At 49.4% G+C, this 18,652-nt stretch overlaps 1 protein-coding gene across 3 annotated transcripts in view; it reads right to left on the minus strand.

Moving 5' to 3' along the window:
- LOC147606006 (uncharacterized) overlaps positions 1-18,652 on the minus strand; it is a 93,151-nt gene that overhangs the window by 55,738 nt on the left and 18,761 nt on the right. For all 3 annotated transcript variants that reach the window (XM_086792953.1, XM_086792952.1, XM_086792954.1), the window contains one exon: positions 1,166-1,377. In XM_086792953.1, coding sequence (XP_086649079.1) covers positions 1,166-1,377 — 212 coding nt within the window. The remainder of the gene's footprint in view (positions 1-1,165; positions 1,378-18,652) is intronic.

Genomic DNA, 18,652 nt, shown 5'->3' on the forward strand with positions numbered 1-18,652 from the left:
TCCTTCATTTCCTTTTCCACATTTGTTATCCTCTTGTTTGTGACCATAAAGGTCGCCTTCGTCGGGTTGCGCAAGGGGGAAGCCATGGAAGAAGCGAGAGAGAGAGAGAGTTATGCTGCTGCCTTGGGGGCCTGAGCAAGGGTGGGTGGGTGAAGGGGGGCGGGGCACACAGCCTAACGGATACATAGACTGGCCATTGCCAGCAGAACTGTGCAGCGTACAGGGCAGCAGGGGGACACACAGCCTAACGGATACATAGACTGGCCATTGCTAGCAGAACTGTGCGGCGTACATGACAGCAGGCGGGAGGGGGTGACAGAAAGTTCGAACAGAGAGGGGGCGGCGAACAGCAGGCGGGGGGGGGGGAAGCGAAGCAGGCGGTGCTAACAGGGCGGCGGAAGCGAGCAGGGCGAACAGCAGGCGGGAGGGGGAAGCGAAGCAGCCGGCACTAACAGGGCGGCGGAAGCGAGCAGGGCGGTGGAAGCGAGAGATTGAGAGAGAGAGAGAGAGAGAGAGAGAGAGAGAGAGAGAGAGAGAGAGGGAGAGAATATGATATACTAACATCTACGAGAGGCCAAAGTCGGCCTATGAGACAAAAAATAATACAATTGTGTTCTTCCGGTCATCGGAAGAAAAGGAAAAGAAAGAAAAGAAAAAGTGTGCATGTGTCTGGATACAACTGTGAATCATCATGGATCGGTGGAGCCCATATACAAACAATATAAAGGGGGAGAGAGAGAGAGAGAGAGAAGGAAGATTGTTTTGTTTGGCTCTAATAAGCCAAAATTCAAACTATACATCACTCAAGCCTTCCTTTTGACATAGGCTTAAGACCATGAAATTGTATACATCCTAGCATATACCTCACTAATAAGTTCCAACATGTTACTAGCATCATCAACAAGATCTTGACAAAATATCAAGGAATCACTCTGATTCAAAGCTTGGCATGTCACATGTATATGCCAAGTAGTTGTACATTATGCGTTGGAATGAATTCCTATCCACGACCTTTAATTTGAAAAAGTGACATTCAAATTTATAAAAACCAAGAGATTTTGAAATATAGAAACAAACATGCCCACCAAATGAGACTCCAAAGAAACATGAACCAAGAAAAAGATGCCAAAATAGAGCATTAAAAACAGAATGTTCAAAGGCTTACTTGGCAGCATGAGAACGGAATATGGCCAAATCAGAAACTCCAGCTTTTCCAAGGTCATCAAGATGTGATGCGAGGACATCAGCAGCCCCACCATCAACAAGCCTTTCAATTTCTTCCTTCTTGTCAAGACTAGCAGTAGTGCCTTCCTTTTCTTTTACATTTGCAAAAGCTTGATTAAGCTTTTCTAGTTTCAATTCCTCTTGTTTCAGTTTCTGGCAACAACCAAATGAAATGCATATGTAGTAATTAGACCATAATTTTTGATCGGGAGCTTACTACAACACAAAATGAGTCACCCCTCATTAAGCCAACCAAATGGATGCCAAAACAGCAAAAAGATTTTCACTTCTAGGGGCTAGAAATCCAAGCGAAGCGTACAAAATCTGTAAGCGCAGAGATCCACCTATCGGCTACAAAGGGTGGTCCCAAGTGTACATAAGATTGGAATTGAGAGAATAATTGCACTTCTTTAACAGCAAACCACGCAAACATTGAAAAAATGCTAGAAAAAAATGCAAAAAAAAAAGAAAATTTTCTATTAAAATTTAACGTCTACAAAAGATCAAAGGGTCTATGAGACCAAAAGTGTTACAATGTGCCCATGAAGTGACAAAATCATGGAGAAAAAAACATGATTAAACAATTAGAGCTGAGAGAAGAAACAACAGCCATGGACGTGGAGTGATGGCAATGGAGCATGTCTTGGAGAAAGAAAGAAAGAAAGAAAGAAAGATTTTATTAACGTCTTCCAAAAGACCGAACTCGGCCTACGAGACAAATCGGTGTACCTGTATGGGGTATCCTCTGTCATCCCAACAAAATGAAAAAGTACTGAACTAAAAAAGCTGAATCTGGGTGTGCAATAAGTACAATGAGTGGTGAAGGGGCTGGAGCTCTACTACTAGGAGAATGCAAAGCTATATGCATGGAGTATACAATCATGATATGCAACCTAGCTAGCTCCATCCTGTACCATACTATACTAAGAGAGAGAAGAAGAAGAAGAAGAAAGAAGAAAGAGAGAAAATTTTCTATTAAAAGTTAACGTCTACAAAACTGTACTGAAGGGGGGGTAGGTGGTCCATGCGGAGCCCATATACTGAGAACCAAGTGGAAACTAGTGCATGCCATACTCCAGAGTGGCCCTCAAGTACTAGCTGTCTGGAGGACTCTAGGGCAAGCCTCAAGTACTTGTGGGGATCCATGTGACTGATGCGATGGAGATATATGACTGTCTGGAAGAGTGCAGCCACTACCATCGGGGCTGCAGCAAACTCTGCCTGGATAATCTGGTGTGGGACTAATGGTTTGTTGCGGATCAGACGGGAGAACATCATGACCTAGGGCCTCTCAACTCGCTGCCAATCCTCATCGGATAAATCTAGCCCCCAGAACGCTGCTCCATACATCAAGGCTGGTGTGACGAGGGTGTCAAAAAGCCAGCCCTTCGTCCTGGGCTCCTAGAAATGTGCCTAGAAGCACTGCCGCTTAAGTAAGCTGAAGGCTGCATATCCCCGCGTCACTCTGGCATGTGCTGCGGGAACCATGGTAAAGCATGGGCCATTGAAAGTGACACCAAGGTAGACATAGGATGAGACAATCCCCACAGGATCCCCTCTATATGTGAAACTCTATCTGGATGTGAAGGGGCGAGAGGTATTGAAGACCATTACCTTGGTTTTACCAAGGTTAACAGAGAGGTCCCGCTGAGTGCAAAAGTCATGTAAGGCATCCAACTGTCTCTGAAGCCCTTCGGCTAAGTCTGAGAGGAGGACGATGTCATCTGCATAAAGTGGTATGGGGATCAATATGCCTGCCAGTGTGGGACCAGCCCCGCCTTATCCGTCAATGAAGCTCGAGATCTCATCAATATATGAATGGGAGAAGAAGAATCAGGGTTAGAGTTCATGTGGGAGACATACACAGAGAAGAAGGGAGAGAGAGAGAGAGAGAGTTGTGGGGATAAGTCAACTCACCAAGTGTGAGTGTGTGACTCCCCTATCACACATGTATATTGCACTAGTACACATAGTGCACTTAGTACATTAAAAGTACTAAGTGTACTATGTACTATAACTTATGGGCTTGTACACACTATAAGGGTGGGCATAGTGCCTTTACCCCAACAACCTCCCATTTAAAGGCAAAGTGCCCTTAAATGAAGGAAAAGAAAAAAAATCCGCATGTACATGATAATATACAAGGCCATATCAAGGCTGAAACTGGCCTCATCCAATGCCCATCAAGTGTCTGCAATGAGCAAACCGCTCCGGAGGCAAACACTTTGTCAACAAATCAGCCGGGTTGTCATCCGTATGAATCTTAACAAGCTGAATTTGCTTCTTCTCTATCACCTCTCTGATGAAGTGATACTTCACATCCACATGCTTCGTCTTTGCATGAAAGACAGGGTTCTTTGCCAACTGGATGGCACTCTGACTGTCACAATGCAACAATGGAATATCCCCTGTATAACCCAAATCAACCACTAACCGAGATAGCCATAATGCCTCCTTGCAAGCCTCTGTGGCTGCAATATACTCGGCCTCTGTAGTAGATAAGGCTGTGCACTTCTGCATCCTGGATATCCATGACACAGCACCTCCTGTGAATGTAAACACATAACCGGTAGTAGACTTCCGGTTATCTGGATGACCGGCATAATCCGAATCCGTGTAACCATGCACTAATGCATCCTATTTGCCAAAACAAATGCACATATCCTGTGTGCCCTTCAGGTATCTCATGACACCTTTCACTGCTTCCCAATGCTTCTTGCCAGGTTTGGCCATGTATCTAGAAACCACTCCCACTGCAAATGCAATGTCCGGCCTAGTAGCAACCATGGCATACATGAGACTGCCACAAGCTGAAGCATACGGAATCTTGGCCATATCAACCCTGTCACTATCCGACTGTGGACTGTCCATAGCACTGAGTTTCACATATGGAGGCAAAGGAGTACTAGTCTTCTTCCCCCCGTCCATATTGAACCTCTGCAAGACTTTGCCAATGTATTCCTTCTGAGACAAATACAACACATGCTGATTTCTGTCCCAAAGTATCCGCATACCCAAAATGTGATTTGCATCACCCAAATCCTTCATATCAAAGGTTTGATGCAGCCTCTTTTTCAAGGCATCCATCTCTTTACGAGATTTTCTAGCAATCAACATATCATCAACATACAAGATGAGGATCAATAGACTGCCATCCAAAGCTTTCTTGGTGTACAAGCAGTGATCTATGTCACTTCTCCTGAAATCCTGGGATTTCATGAATGTATCAAATTTATGATACCATTCTCTTGGTGCTTGTTTGAGCCCATAAAGACTCTTTTTCAGCTTGCATACAAGCTTCTCCTTTCCACTCACTGCATAACCCTCTGGCTGTTGCATATATATCTCCTCATGGAGATCACCGTGAAGAAAAGCAGTCTTCACATCCATCTGAATCAAGTCCAGATCATCATGTTCAACCAAGGCTAACACAGCTCTAAGTGTGGTCATTTTGACCACTGGAGAGAAGATCTCATCAAAGTCCACACCATATTCCTGCTTGAAGCCCTTAGCCACTAACCTGGCTTTGTATCTTGGCTTAGCATCTGGTGCAACTTTGAGCCTATAAACCCACTTGCATGGCAAAACCTTCTTGCCTGCAGGCAAATGCACCAATTTCCATGTTCCATTTTTGTGCAGAGAATCCATCTCTGACTTCATGGCACGCTCCCAAAGAGCCTTGTCTGCCCTCTGTAAAGCCTCCTTATAACATGAGGGCTCCCCACAGTCAGTAAGTATCAAGTAGTCAACCCCTAGAACAAACCTGACAGGGGCTCTGGAGGGTCTTGTGGACCTCCGTACCCAATGACCATCATTTGTAGGTTGCTGTCCAGCCTGCATATCACCTATTGGTGGCTCCTTTTCCATGCCATAAGGCTGAAAAATCATGCCCGGTATCTCCTCTAACTGTGGGATATCCATAGGGATATCTTCTGCCATCTCTGGCTGTCCATTTGGACCATTTTCAGCACCATTTAAGGGCTGGTTTTGCTGCTGTAATGGCTGATTTACAGCCCTTGGTTGTTGTCCATGATGTCCATCATCATCAAAGATGACTGTGCTAGGCTCCTGTTGCCTTGCAGGCTCCTTATACATGCATGTTTCATCAAAAATGACATCATTGCTGCGTATAATCTTTCTATTCACGGGATCCCAAAGTCTATACCCCATTTCACCTCTGTCACCATATCCTAGGAATATGCATTTGTGAGACTTAGGATCGAGTTTGGTGCGCATTTCCCTGCGTATGTGCACGTGCGCAACGCAACCAAACACTCTCAAGTGCTTGTATGACGGAGGCTTCCCTGTCCATACTTCCTCTGGCACTTTTCCACCAAGCCTCGTGTTAGGTGACCTGTTTATAAGATGAACGGCTGTCATAACAGCTTCAGCCCAAAAACCATGAGGTAACGCAGCATGTGACAACATAGAACGGACCTTCTCCTGAATGGTCCTGTTCATCCTCTCTGCTATCCCGTTTTGTGGAGGATCATAAGGAGTAGAGAGCTCCCTCTTGATGCCTTTAGCATCACAAAAGTCCTGAAACTGTTTGGACATATACTCTCCCCCATTGTCGGAACGCAAAGCCTTCAGTGTTTTGCCAGTTTGATTCTCAACAAGAGCAACAAACTTCTCAAACACTGAGAATGTATCACTCTTCAAACGAAGAGGATAAACCCACACCTTGCGTGTGGCATCATCAAGAAATGACACAAAATATTTTGCCCCTCCCAAAGAAAGCTGAGGCATCTCACATACATCTGTATGCACAAGCTCTAACTGAGCATCTTTCTGTCCAACAGCTTTCTTGTGGGGGCACTGCAGTTGCCTGCCATATATACAATGCTCACAAAACTGAAAACTTGAAAACTTTAGAGAAGGCAAGTGACCCAAACGAGACAATTGCTCCATTCCTTTGACACTCATGTGTCCCAACCGGCTATGCCACATAGAAATTTCTGGCAGCTCGGTTGCATTTACATTAGCATGGTGACAAACACCTGCATGCATGAAGTAAAGAGTGTCCACCTTAGAGCCTCTGGCAACAACCAGTGAGCCCTTACTAATCTTCCACTTTCCACGACCAAATGTGGTAACATAATCAGCATCATCAAGCTGTCCAGTAGAAAGCAGGTTCTTCTTGATCTCAGGCACATGCCTGACATCATGGAGCATAAGCTGTGAGCCATTTGAAAACACAAGCCTCACATCACCTCTACCAAGAATCTTGCATGCATGGTTATCACCCAAATAAACTACTCCTTCATTGCCAGCAGTATACCTGACAAACAAGTCTCTGCAACCTGTGACATGAAAGGAGGCACCTGAATCAATGATCCATGAGTGCATACCATCACCATCTCCTGTAAGAACTGAATGGGCATCAAGTGAAGACGTGAATAGGACCTCATCCTCACTGTCACCTGCATGTGACACATTGATTTCTTCAATCTTGACTCCACTTTTGCCCTTTGGCTTTACATCTTTGGCTTTGTCTTTGCCTTTTCCCTTTTCCTTTTGATTATTTTTCCATTTGTAGCATTGCTTTTTGATGTGTCTCTTCTTGCCACAATAATGGCATTCCAAGTCCTTTTTGGAGCGAGACTTGCTCCTTCCCCGTTCTTGGCTTTTACCCCTTTGCTGGGATCTCCCACGTGCATTCATTGCATTGGACTTTCCAACAGAGTTGTTTTTCCTGTTCATCTCTTCTTAAAGAAGAGCACCCTCAACATCTGCATATGACAGCATAGCATTCGAATTGCGAGTGGCTGTCCTGAATGTGTCCCAACTCTCTGGCAAAGTGCATAAGAGAAAAGTGGCTTTGAACTCATCATCCATTGCCAACTTTTGATTTATAACCTCGCTGACAATACCATTAAACTCATTTAGATGGGCTGTCATAGAAGCCCCTTCCTTCATTTGAAGACCTATGAGTTTCTTCAACCAATACACTTTGCTTGAGGCACTTTGCTGGGCATACAAGTCCTTTAATCTCTGCCACATTTCCCAAGCTGTCTTCTCTTCACGAATGCTCAAAAGTAAAGAGTCTCTCACAGATAACATGATAGTAGATCTTGCCAGCTCATCCATATCTTCCCACTCTTCAGCAGTAAGAGAGGCAGGCTTTACACCCCTTTCTTTGATAGGCTTGTGCTGCTTCTTCTGGAGCAACACATTATAGCGCTGGGTTTGCCAAATATCATAGTTATGTGAGCCTTCAAGCTTCTTGATGTGAAGCAATGAAGAGCTCTCACCTGTGGTTGCCATAGCAATATGCAACATGTCAATGCCTGACTCCCTGCAAAATGTGCAAACACTGCACCAAAAGCACACAAAGTGCTCACAGTTGTTCTCCCAAGCTTTATCTCCCACTGCGGAGGCACGAATGCAACTTTTCTCCCACTGTATGTGATGAAATCACCAAAATCTGGTTGCTGCAGATTTAGGACAGCACCTTAAATGTGCTCTGTTGCCCTTTCAAAGTACTGTACAGCAGTACTAAGTGCTCACCAATGATGTACCAAACCTGTACCGGCAAGTACAGCAACTAAAAATGAACCTTTTTCCCACTCAAATCAATGTGCAGCCATGCCAAAACTCGTACAAAGCTGTACCAAATCTGTACCAGCAGGTACAGTAGCAATAAATGCTCTCCTGGCTGTCCAAATGAGTGAAAATCAGACTTTTACAGTCCCGAACACTGCATACAACAGTCCCGAACAGAGATTGGGCAAAAGCCCCTTGACTGCAAGCTGATTTCTGAGGATTCAAGGCATAAATGTCTTGCCTGCTGCTTTGCCAAGCTCAACAAGCATACGATCTTGAAAAGCCCCTTGATTTAAGATCAATTGCTGATCATACATGGTACATTAACGCACATGAAGGCATCCAGAGTCTTCACGATGCTTCCCCCAGGCCACATATACATCCAATACATGAAAGCCCCTTGATTTACAGGCACATTGAGTGCTTGACAGGCATCAACACGTTGCCCAAAGCATCAAATGCGAGTGCCTGCATGCAAATCAACCAAATCGGCACAAAAGCCCTTTGATCTGCACTGCAATTTGCTGCAATTTTGCCCGAATGTGCGATTTCTCACATCATACAGCATGTATGAATGCTTAATTGCACAATTACATCAAAAGCCCCAAATTTTGACATCCAATTTCCTGCAAATTGATCCTGATTGTGACCAACGTCACCCAATTTTGCCAATTTTGCTCAGAAATTGAGCAATTCGGCACCTGTACCTGCTCAACTGATTGAATTGATAAGAAATTCCCAAAATTGAAGACAAATACCTCTTAATTTTTTGAATTTCTCTGAGATTTGCAGGCTGAATTTCTGTTGATGCTGTTGCAGAAATCTGATGCTGCTGTATTGATGAATCGGATGCTGCTGCTGCTGAGAAGGGTGCCGCACGTGTATTAATGCTGATGCAGAAAGGGGGGGGGCGCTTCTTGCTGATGTGTCTACTGCTGTGCAGGTACGGACGGCTGCTTTGTAGTCGAGCTTGAGCAGGTCGACTAGGCGTTGAATGTGAGAAGGTGACATGGAGCGAAGCGATGGACACCCGCCTGCCTTCGCCTTCGCGCTACCCTGTAGCCAGGAACGACTAGCTTACTCATGCGGACCACCACCACGTACTTGTTGCAGCCGACTGGACCTCCTGTCCTTGGCTTACGTGTCCGCCTGAGTATGCGCCTGGTTACGTGTCCGCAGCCAGTTACGTGTCCGCCTGCCTTCGCCTAGTAGCGCTACGGGTACTCGCTCACGCCCAGTAGCCAGCCTACGCCCAACGCCTTGCTACGTGCGAATGGGTACGCCGCTGCACTCCTCCGGCCTCTGTTTGTTGACGCCTTGTGGCTAATGCTCCTTATCGCTACCAGCTGTGCGGCGCTTTGCTGCGCTGCCTGTCAGCTGACACCTGCAACACCCAAGCTAGCCAACAGCAAGTGCCACCGGCTTCACCTCTGTAGCCTTCGCTTCACACACCTCCAGTGCAGGGCAATGGGAGAGAGAATCAAGACAGCTACCTAAGCTCTGATACCAGTTGAATGGGAGAAGAAGAATCAGGGTTAGAGTTCATGTGGGAGACATACACAGAGAAGAAGGGAGAGAGAGAGAGAGAGAGAGTTGTGGGGATAAGTCAACTCACCAAGTGTGAGTGTGTGACTCCCCTATCACACATGTATATTGCACTAGTACACATAGTGCACTTAGTACATTAAAAGTACTAAGTGTACTATGTACTATAACTTATGGGCTTGTACACACTATAAGGGTGGGCATAGTGCCTTTACCCCAACAATATAGAGGCCGAAAAGAGTGGGTGATAGAGAGCAGCCCTGTTTCACCCCAAAAGTGCTGGAAATCTCCTGTGATGTACCTCATGGGGATCTCACTTGTCCGATGACGAACTCATAGAGGGCGATGATGCTCCAAACCATGTCAAATGGGACTCTGATCTCCTGTAGACGGTGTAGGAGGCGGGCTCGGGGTACAATATTAAAAGCTTTGCGGAAATCCACAAAGCAACAATAAATCCTCTGATGTCATTCTCTGCCCTCCTCGATGATGGCACGGAGGGTGAAGATGTGGTCAAGGGTAGAGTAGCTCCTCCGAAAGCCAACCTATTCTAAGGCTCTGCATCCTTGGCTCTCTACAAATGAACTAAGCTCCGCCTCTAGTACTGATCCATAGAGTTAGCCAATGTGTGGCCAATCATGATCGTCGTGTAGTTATTAGAATCAAGTGGATCTCAAGATGGGGATGATGGTGTTGGTGGACCAAGAGGGTGGAAATCCTTCACAAAGGGCTCTATTGAACATGTAGGCTAGTAGGGGCGCCAAGGTATCATCGGCATGCGAGATGTACTCGGCAGTGAGTCCCTCCTGATCCTGGGCTCGCCATTGCGTAGTCTACGAATGGCCTTGAGGACCATGCCTGTGTGAAGAAGGTGGAGGTGGTGGGACGGGGATCTGGTGGGGGACTTGAAGGAGACAACCATGGTTATGGAGTCTAAGCGGACAATGATAGAGAGAAAGAGAGAGTGTGCTTCTTACACGACTCAAATGATGTGATAGTTGCTTTTTTCCTTCAATGAAGTACATGCACCTTTATAGGTTACCAAGGTTGCCTCAGTTAAATCATTGCTTATATCACACACACACATACACACTATGTTGACCAAGTAGACACACAACACAGCTTAGCAGCCATTCACACACACTATCTACATCAAGCTTTTGTTTTCTTTTTTCTTTTTTTTCTTTTTTTTCTTTTTTTCTTTTTTTTTTGGGGGGGGGGGGGGGGGTGTGTGTCGATGTGCCAGTGGTGCTCATGGAAGCCGATGATCCAAACGCTCCAAAGTGAGCCACCACTAGAGTCCTTTTCTGAGGAATTGTTGGCTGTGTCGATGGCGAGAACTATCTCCTCCCTGCCTCTAATCTCTACGAGGAGTTTGTCCTAAGCCTGCTAAAGCTAGTCCACTCGCCAAGAGACTGGAATGGACCAAAACTACGGGGGGCCCAGGCTATGTGAATGCGCGCCCAAAGGGTGACCGCTGGGCATCCTAAAGAGGTGGTTTCAGATCAGTGCGGTTAACAAAGCCTCTCCGCGTCTGATGCCGGGGAGAATTGTTGGAGGGTTGGCTTGAGGTGCCCTAGCTCTCATCAAATTGGCTACAAGCTTGTCCTTGACAACGGTGCTCCGGTATCGAGATCAGGCTTCTGTGAAGATCCATCATACACCGGGAGTCCAGGGGTCGCCAAATGAGGGGGTCGAGGCCAAGATTGGATCAATCAAAAAGGTCTTCACCAAGTAGAAGGCCTCTGACTAGATCAACTTGCCCAACGGAGCTATGCTCTGCATCGCTAGGTCTATGATGCCCAATCCTCCACAAGTCCTACACAGAATAATATCCCTCCAAGCCACCTTGGCCCGAGTTGATGGTGGCTGTCAGAGCCCGCCCACAGAAAATTCCGGATCAATCGTTCCACCTAACCCAAGCAAGCTCTGGAAAAACGACCAACAAGAAGTGATGTACCACATGGTTGGCCACGATCACACGGCGGACGAGGGGGTGGCAAGCGGTGCTCCAATACAAAAGCTTCTTCCAAAGGCTCAAAAGAAGGGGGGCAAGCTACTGCTCGATTGAGATGTCAGTCCTACCTAACACCCAAGGTATCTCACCAAAGTGTCCCTAGGGATCACGGAAATGACTTGATTGGATGCCAAGCCAGGGTGGGTGAAGATCCAACCCAAAAACCACACGGCTTGTGCCAGTTGATTTGACTCCAAAGGCTACGCAGAAGATCTCCATGGTGAGGGCAAATCTTAGCAGGTCCCCCTCTCCCAAGAGGTAGGCAGGTGTGTGGTTTGCAAACTCCAATCAAGAAGCTCCTCCTAGGATCTAAAGGGGAGGCGGAGACCTAGGAGTCATGTCTCCTGTGTGGAGACAACGCTACTCATCACCTCCCCACGAAGGGCTGGTGGAGTGGCGCAGACAACGCATGCTGGTTGGCTGCGCTGTTGGCTGTAGGCAGCTTTGGACACTTCTTGTTGAACATAGGCTTGAAGTCGGTCCACGTCTTTGGCTCGGTCCCTTTTTGTCCCACTTTTAGCCACCAATTTAAGGCCGAATCCTTCGAATGCATGCGAACCATACGAAGCTTTGACTTTTCGGAGTAGTTGTCTCCTCCAAAAGTCGCATCAAATTGCTTGATAAAGGATAAAGCTTTTTGTGTATCCCTTTTTCCATAGAAAGCATCGAACTTGACACTCTTCTCCCTCGGCTTGAAGTCTATTTTGCCGGTGGATGTAGGCTCCTTTGCCTTTCTTACTCTTGCTTGTCTTGATGAAACGGCATCTGAGATAGCAAGCCTATGAGTAGCCTCTCTGTCTCCGTCACGAGTAATAGAATGAGTAACTCTAGGTCCCTCTGCAATGGCGACTCCTTTGGCTCAGAGATAGGCTTTGGTAGCTTCAACTCCTTCGGCTTCGATGGCTCTCTCTTTGATGAAATCTTCAAACATTTGAGCCCTTCTTTGGTCATGTTCCCTCTTGGTTCTCCAAGCAAGGAATTCTTCGTCTCTGAGAAGTCGTCTGAACTACTGAAAGTCAAGGTACTCTTCTAACAACATGGCCGCAATTTCATGAGTAATGGATCGACGACCCTGGTTTCCATCCTTAAGTCCTGGATCGGCCTCAAAGTTATTCCCTTCATTAGGCCCTTGGTTGCCCTCTACTCTCGACATAGCTCTGTCACCCCAAGAAAGATTCCTCAAAGGAAATCCTGCTCTGATACCACTGTAAGCCCAGTGGGGCGTGCCGTGAGTGACAGATTCAACCACGTATCCAAGACATAGAGAGAGAGAGAGAGAGAGAGAGAGAGAGAGAGAGAGAGAGAGAGAGAGAGAGAGAGAGAGAGAAATGAAATGAAATGAAATGATATATTAACGTCTCTAAGAGGCCATAATGGCCTATGAGACCAAGGGACTGTCAGCTGCACCAGTGGACTGTCGGCTGCATGGAGTACAGGCAGAGCAGAATTTATGAGTTTTTGGTCCAGTCGGCTGGCCGATTGCTGTCACCCCAAGAAAGATTCCTCAAAGGAAATCCTGCTCTGATACCACTGTAAGCCCAGTGGGGCGTGCCGTGACAGATTCAACCACGTATCCAAGACATAGAGAGAGAGAGAGAGAGAGAGAGAGAGAAATGAAATGAAATGAAATGATATATTAACGTCTCTAAGAGGCCATAATTGTAGGCATATGCTCACTTATGGTAGTGCTAAGTGTGAACAGGGCTTAACCAAGGGCACTTTTTCCCATGTGGTTTTTTCCCTTGGACATCAAGTGTGAAAGGACACTCTAACATATAATATTTTGTACTTCTATATTATATGGATGTGGCACACATGCAAGGGTTGACTTGCATTTTGTGGATACCACACTTTTGGCTCTCTCTCTCTCTCTCATTTCTGTGTGTGAGCTTCTCAACCTTGCACCTAACCCTAATGTGCAGGTTTGTGTGTGTGAGTGTGTGAGTCCATCATCCAACAATAATGGCCTATGAGACCAGGGGACTGTCAGCTGCACCAGTGGACTGTCGGCTGCATGGAGTACAGGCAGAGCAGCAGCTGGGCTACCTTCGGTCAGAGTGTTGGTATCTGACATCTCCTCCCTTCCTAAGGTCATTCAGCTACCTAGGATAGGGGGGGGGTGGATAGATCAGAGAGTGGAGTTCTCGGGGCTCCCGAACCAGTGCTTCATTTGTAGGCAGGTCGGTCATTTGGCCAAGGCCTGCCCTCGCAGGAGACCTCGGCCCTCACCACAGCAGCAGGCCACGGATGGCCCGCCCACAGATTCGGCTCGACAGGCTGCCTCAGGGACACCTGCTCAGGCCACAGAGACCTCGGAGTGGCAGCCTGGACAGGGGCGCCGTCGAGGGAGACAGCCACAGCAGCACGCCCAGATACCGCTGCAGCAGCAGCCACAGTCTCAGCCTCACTGGGTTCCCGTGAGGAACAGATTTGCTCCCCTTCAGGAGGAGACCCCTGCAGCGACCGAGGACCAGGAGATGCCAGCTCCCCCTCCTTCACCTCCCCCACACCCATCCCCTCCCACCGCCTCGCTTCCACCATCGCCTCCTCCCGCCCCCGCTCCGGTCTCGGCAGCGGCTCCCTCTCCTCCTCCCTCGCCTCCCCCTCCTCCCCCTCCGCCCGCCTCGCCTTCCCGGGAGGTCCTGGCAGTTCCCTGGCGCTCACCTGCAGTCCGGAGGGCGCTGAGCACTGACCTCGCTCGAGCATCACAGAGGAGACCTATGCCGATTAGGGCCTCACGGATTTCATCTATCCGCAGTCGGCTGAGTCGCCTCGGCATTCGACAGCGCTCGGAGGCGTTTGATTATACCTTCACACGGCTTTTTGGAGCAGAGGGCCCCCATGAGCCAGCACCCATCCGAGTGCATGTAGTGATACCTCCGGCCCGCGGGGAGGAGGCACTAGACTCAGCGGTGGCCTTCTCGTTCCCTCTATGTGGACCTTGTGACCGGGAGTGGACTCTAGAGCTCGCTCTCAGCACGTTGAAGACTCAGGCAGTTGAGTTTTCTCATCACATGAGCGATTTGGAGGTTACAGATGTGATAGGCCGACTTTGGGAGTTGGCTCATTTTTTCTTGGATCCCGGGAGTGTGGATACATCCGGGATTCGGCATTTGGTCGTGCGCATAGTTGCAGATTTGGCACGCGACCCAGGATATGTGAGTATACACGAGGTTACTATGTCAGAGCAGGAGGCAGTCGCCATGGGTCACAGCCACTGGCGCCTGATCCGGGATTCTTGCAGTACACTGGGTGGGCAGACTCGCAGCCGTTCGGATGGGGACTACTCTCCATCCAAGCCGCTTGCGAAGGCCCGCCGCACGGCTGAGACAGCATCCACCTCAGTAGGACATCCATGAGGATCATCTCATGGAATGTACAGGGCCTTGGCGGAGCACACTTTATACGCTATCGAGGCTGCTTGAGGCAGGAGCTACAGAGATGCCTGGTTGGTGGCAGCATTGACATTCTGATGATGCAGGAGCACCACTTGGGTGAGAGCAGGATCCGGAGATATGGTTCGGTGATGCCTGGTAGATGGGACACTTTCTGGTCTGCAGGGTTTGGTCCTTTGGGTGGACAGGGAGGAGTATGCATGGTTATTGCAGATGCATGGCGGCAGGCCATTGTGGATCGAGGGATCATTGTGCCTGGTAGAGCACAGTATGTCATTCTGAGGATGCATGATGAGCTATTGGGTGTGCTCAACATCTATGCGCCCAATCATGCTAGTGCCAGAGCAGAGTTCTGGACTCAGGTTACAGATGCATTGCCAGAGGCCGCACATTGGTGTGTTGGGGGAGACTTCAACATGCTTGAGGACCCGGCAGATAGGGTGGGAGGCAGTCATGTTACAGTGCACGGCACGGAGCTTGCAGCTTGGGACCGGTTTTGTATGTCACTGAGGATCACTGATGCATGGCAGCATGGGGCTTTCTCCCGGTCTCAGGACAGTCTTAGTTTCTCTCGGTCAGATCGCCGGCAGGGAGGGACTAATCTATCTCGGATTGATCGCTTTTATGTGGGCGATTGGTTGGGGGAGCGAGGGGGCTCCGTCGGCATTCTTGCTGGCACCTCATTTTCAGATCATGCGCCAGTCATATTGACTTTGGAGGAGGGGACACGGGAGCCCAGCTTGCAGTTGAGGATCCCAGAGAGGGTACTTGCAGACCCCAGTCTCGCTGAGGACATTGAGAGGATCTGGCATGATAGTCAGTGCTCTGACCAGGATGCAGCGGGCCAGTGTGCCCAGGGACTCATTGATCTTAGCTCTTTTCTATACGCTGCAGCTTTGACACGACTGGGAGAGATTCGCGAGCGGGAGCAACGGCTGAGACGCAGCCTTGCTTCGCTACAGCGCTTTCAGGAGCAGCAGCCTGCATGTGAGTGGGTGGCGTCCCAGCTGAGCCAGGCACGCCAGGAGGTTAGAGAGGCAGAGGAGCAGAGACATGAGTTTTACTATCGTCGTCAGGCCTCTCAGTGGACGCAGCTTGGTGATAGAGTGACTGGGGAGTTTTTTGAGATCACTGGACCCCGTCATGCGCGAGCAGGGGTTCGCCAGTTTGGTAGACCGGATGGATCGATAGCTACTGAGCTCGGGGAGATCAGAGCCATTGCCACTGCTTTTTATAGTGACTTGCTTTCAGCGGAGCCAGCCACTGAGGATCGAGATGTATGCAGACAGACTGTGTGGGCCCATGTGCAGAGGAGGGTCACAGACCATATGCGCACAGTTCTAGGTGCGCCTCTGTCAGAGATTGAGCTTGCCGAGGCCTTGAGGGTCCTGCCGCGACATAGTTGCCCAGGGGAGGACGGACTGACGCCGGCCTTTTTTATGCGCTATTGGGACCTTTTGGGGCCAGGCCTCCGCAGGGGCTTTCAGCATGTTTTGGACACTGGGGTGATGCCGCAGAGCTTTTCAGAGGGCTTGATCTATCTTATCCCCAAGGGAGAGGGAGTATCAGATGATATTCGGCATTGGAGGCCTATTACGATCCTCAATACTGTCTACAAGGTCTTGGCAAAGGCCTTGAGTTTGAGGATCCAGCCCTTCCTGGGGGAGTTGATTCATGCTACTCAGACAGGATTTGTCAAGGAGCGCAGTATCCTTGACAACATCTTTACTTTCTGGGAGGCGACGGCCCGAGCTAGGTTTCTTGGCGAGGACTTGGTCGTGATGCTTCTCGATTTTGAGAAGGCATACGATAGAGTTGATTGGGGATTCTTAGAGGGCACTATGCTACGCCTGGGCTTTGAGCCAGGATGGATCAGAGGGGTGGCAGCTTTGTATTCCACAGCTCGCAGCCAGGTGCTGATTGCAGGAGGTCGGGGGCCGAGTTTTGAGCTGACCAGATCAGTCCGTCAGGGGTGTCCTCTCGCCCCTTTCCTTTTTCTCTTCTTTGCGGAGGCTATGAGTATGTATTTGACGGCAGAGGAGGTTGGTTTGAGAGGACTTCAGCTCCCAGTCCGGGGGGAGGATTTGCTTGATGCTGAGTTTGCAGACGACACGGGCTTATTTTTGCATGGCCAAGAGGCCAATCTTATTCGGGCAGAGCAGTCGCTCCAAGTTTTTAGTGCAGCTTCGGGAGCATTGATCAATTGGCGCAAGACAGTGGCCTTTTGGATCAGTAGTGCTCCCACTCCGGCATGGAGTCCGGACCCCGGTTTTAGATGGATTCCTCCCGGCACAGCAGTGCGGTATTTGGGATGCCAGATTGGCCTCGATTTGTCACCTGAGCAGCAGATTGCCCCGCTTCTTCTGAGCATTCGGAAGAAGCTATTGTATTGGAGTACAGCTCGACTATCCTTGGCTGGGAGGGTGGTGGTGGCAAATCAGGTGCTGTTAGCGACTATGTGGTACATTACGTCTTGCTGGATTTTCTCGAGCTCTTGCATCAGCCAGGTACAGAGGCTGATCAGGAACTTTCTGTGGTCTGGGCGGGACGGTCAGCCAGCTCGGGCAAAGGTTGCATGGGCAGTTATTACACTTCCGCTGGCTCAGGGCGGTTTGGGCATTATAGATCCAGTCGATCAGAGTAGAGCCTTATTGGGGAAGCTTATTGTTCGGGGGTTGCTTCCAGGCGCTGAGCCTTGGAAAGAGCTCCTCTTGCAGCGACTGCAGGCCCGGGCGCCTCCTGCAGGGGGTACTTGGGCACCAGAGATTCGCTGGATCTTCATAGAGATGAGGAGGACAGGCCTCAGTAGAGGATGGGAGGACAGATTTGCTTTGAGTATCCTGAGAGCTTGGGAGCTGCTGAGACCGGGGCTCTCTCAGCGGCCTCCTTCTTGTGTTGAGGAGCGGGCCAGGCAGCCGCTCATCTGGAGCCCAGCGGTTCGTACAGAGCAGGGTCATATGCTGGGTTCTCGGCCTCGTCTAGCCTGGGGACCTTTAGCGGCAGGCCCAGCTCGTAGTTTTGGAGACTGGCAGGCTTTCTGCAGTCTACCAGAGGAGACCCAGGTGGAGAGGCTGAGTCACTTCAGAGGGGGGTTGATTATGAGGGATGATATTCAGGAGGCACTTACAGAGGAGTGGTTCACACCTCTCGAGCCAGTGGCCCCACGGTGGATGGGAGCCTTTACACAGTTGGAGATCCTGATTGCTGTCAGAGCTAGCACTGAGGATGGCAGATGCCTCTATTATGAGATTCAGGATGAGGGCAGACTCCAGAGAGTGGAGGTGGAGTCGCCTTTGGTTGCAGAGTGCACCTTTCAGAGGATTCGGGTAGTGGCTGCCGCTTCTCGGAAGTGGCATATTGACCCCGACCCTGCTGACGTGCTCCCGGATTGGCGCATATGGGCATATGCAGCGCGCCCCTTGGCCCGGCTACAGTGGGACCCCGGAGAGTACGAGTGGCATGATCCTTATGCATCCCTTGAGGCCACAGAGATCACATTTTTCCAGTATACTGTTCGGCTGGGACGGCATATTTTGACGGCGAGGAGGACGGTTTCTCCAGCGGCAGCGGGGCATTGGCGATTGCAGGGACTATCACAGGAGTTCCTGGAGGATTTCTGGGCTCGGCTCTGGGCTAGTCGACAGGCCCGCAGGATCTCGGCTTTTCAGTGGGCTGGTCGCCCACAGGGGCTCAGCAGTTGGCACTTGGCTTGTTTACAGCGGTCTTCCGGCGGCCTGCGTCAGATGCGGCCACCCTATGGAGACACAGAGACATTGCCTTTGGGACTGCCCTCAGGCACAGCAGATTTGGCTGCGGATGCTGCGTATTCTAGCCCCCCTCTCTCCAGAGGGTATGTTTACGTGGGGTGCCACTGCTTGGTCGACTTCGTCAGGGCCTGCTATGGGCTATGAGATGGAGCAGGGCA

The sequence above is a fragment of the Cibotium barometz genome, chromosome 58 (assembly GCF_041138505.1).
Source record: "Cibotium barometz isolate CiBa-2024 chromosome 58, ASM4113850v1, whole genome shotgun sequence".
NCBI lineage: Eukaryota > Viridiplantae > Streptophyta > Polypodiopsida > Cyatheales > Cibotiaceae > Cibotium > Cibotium barometz.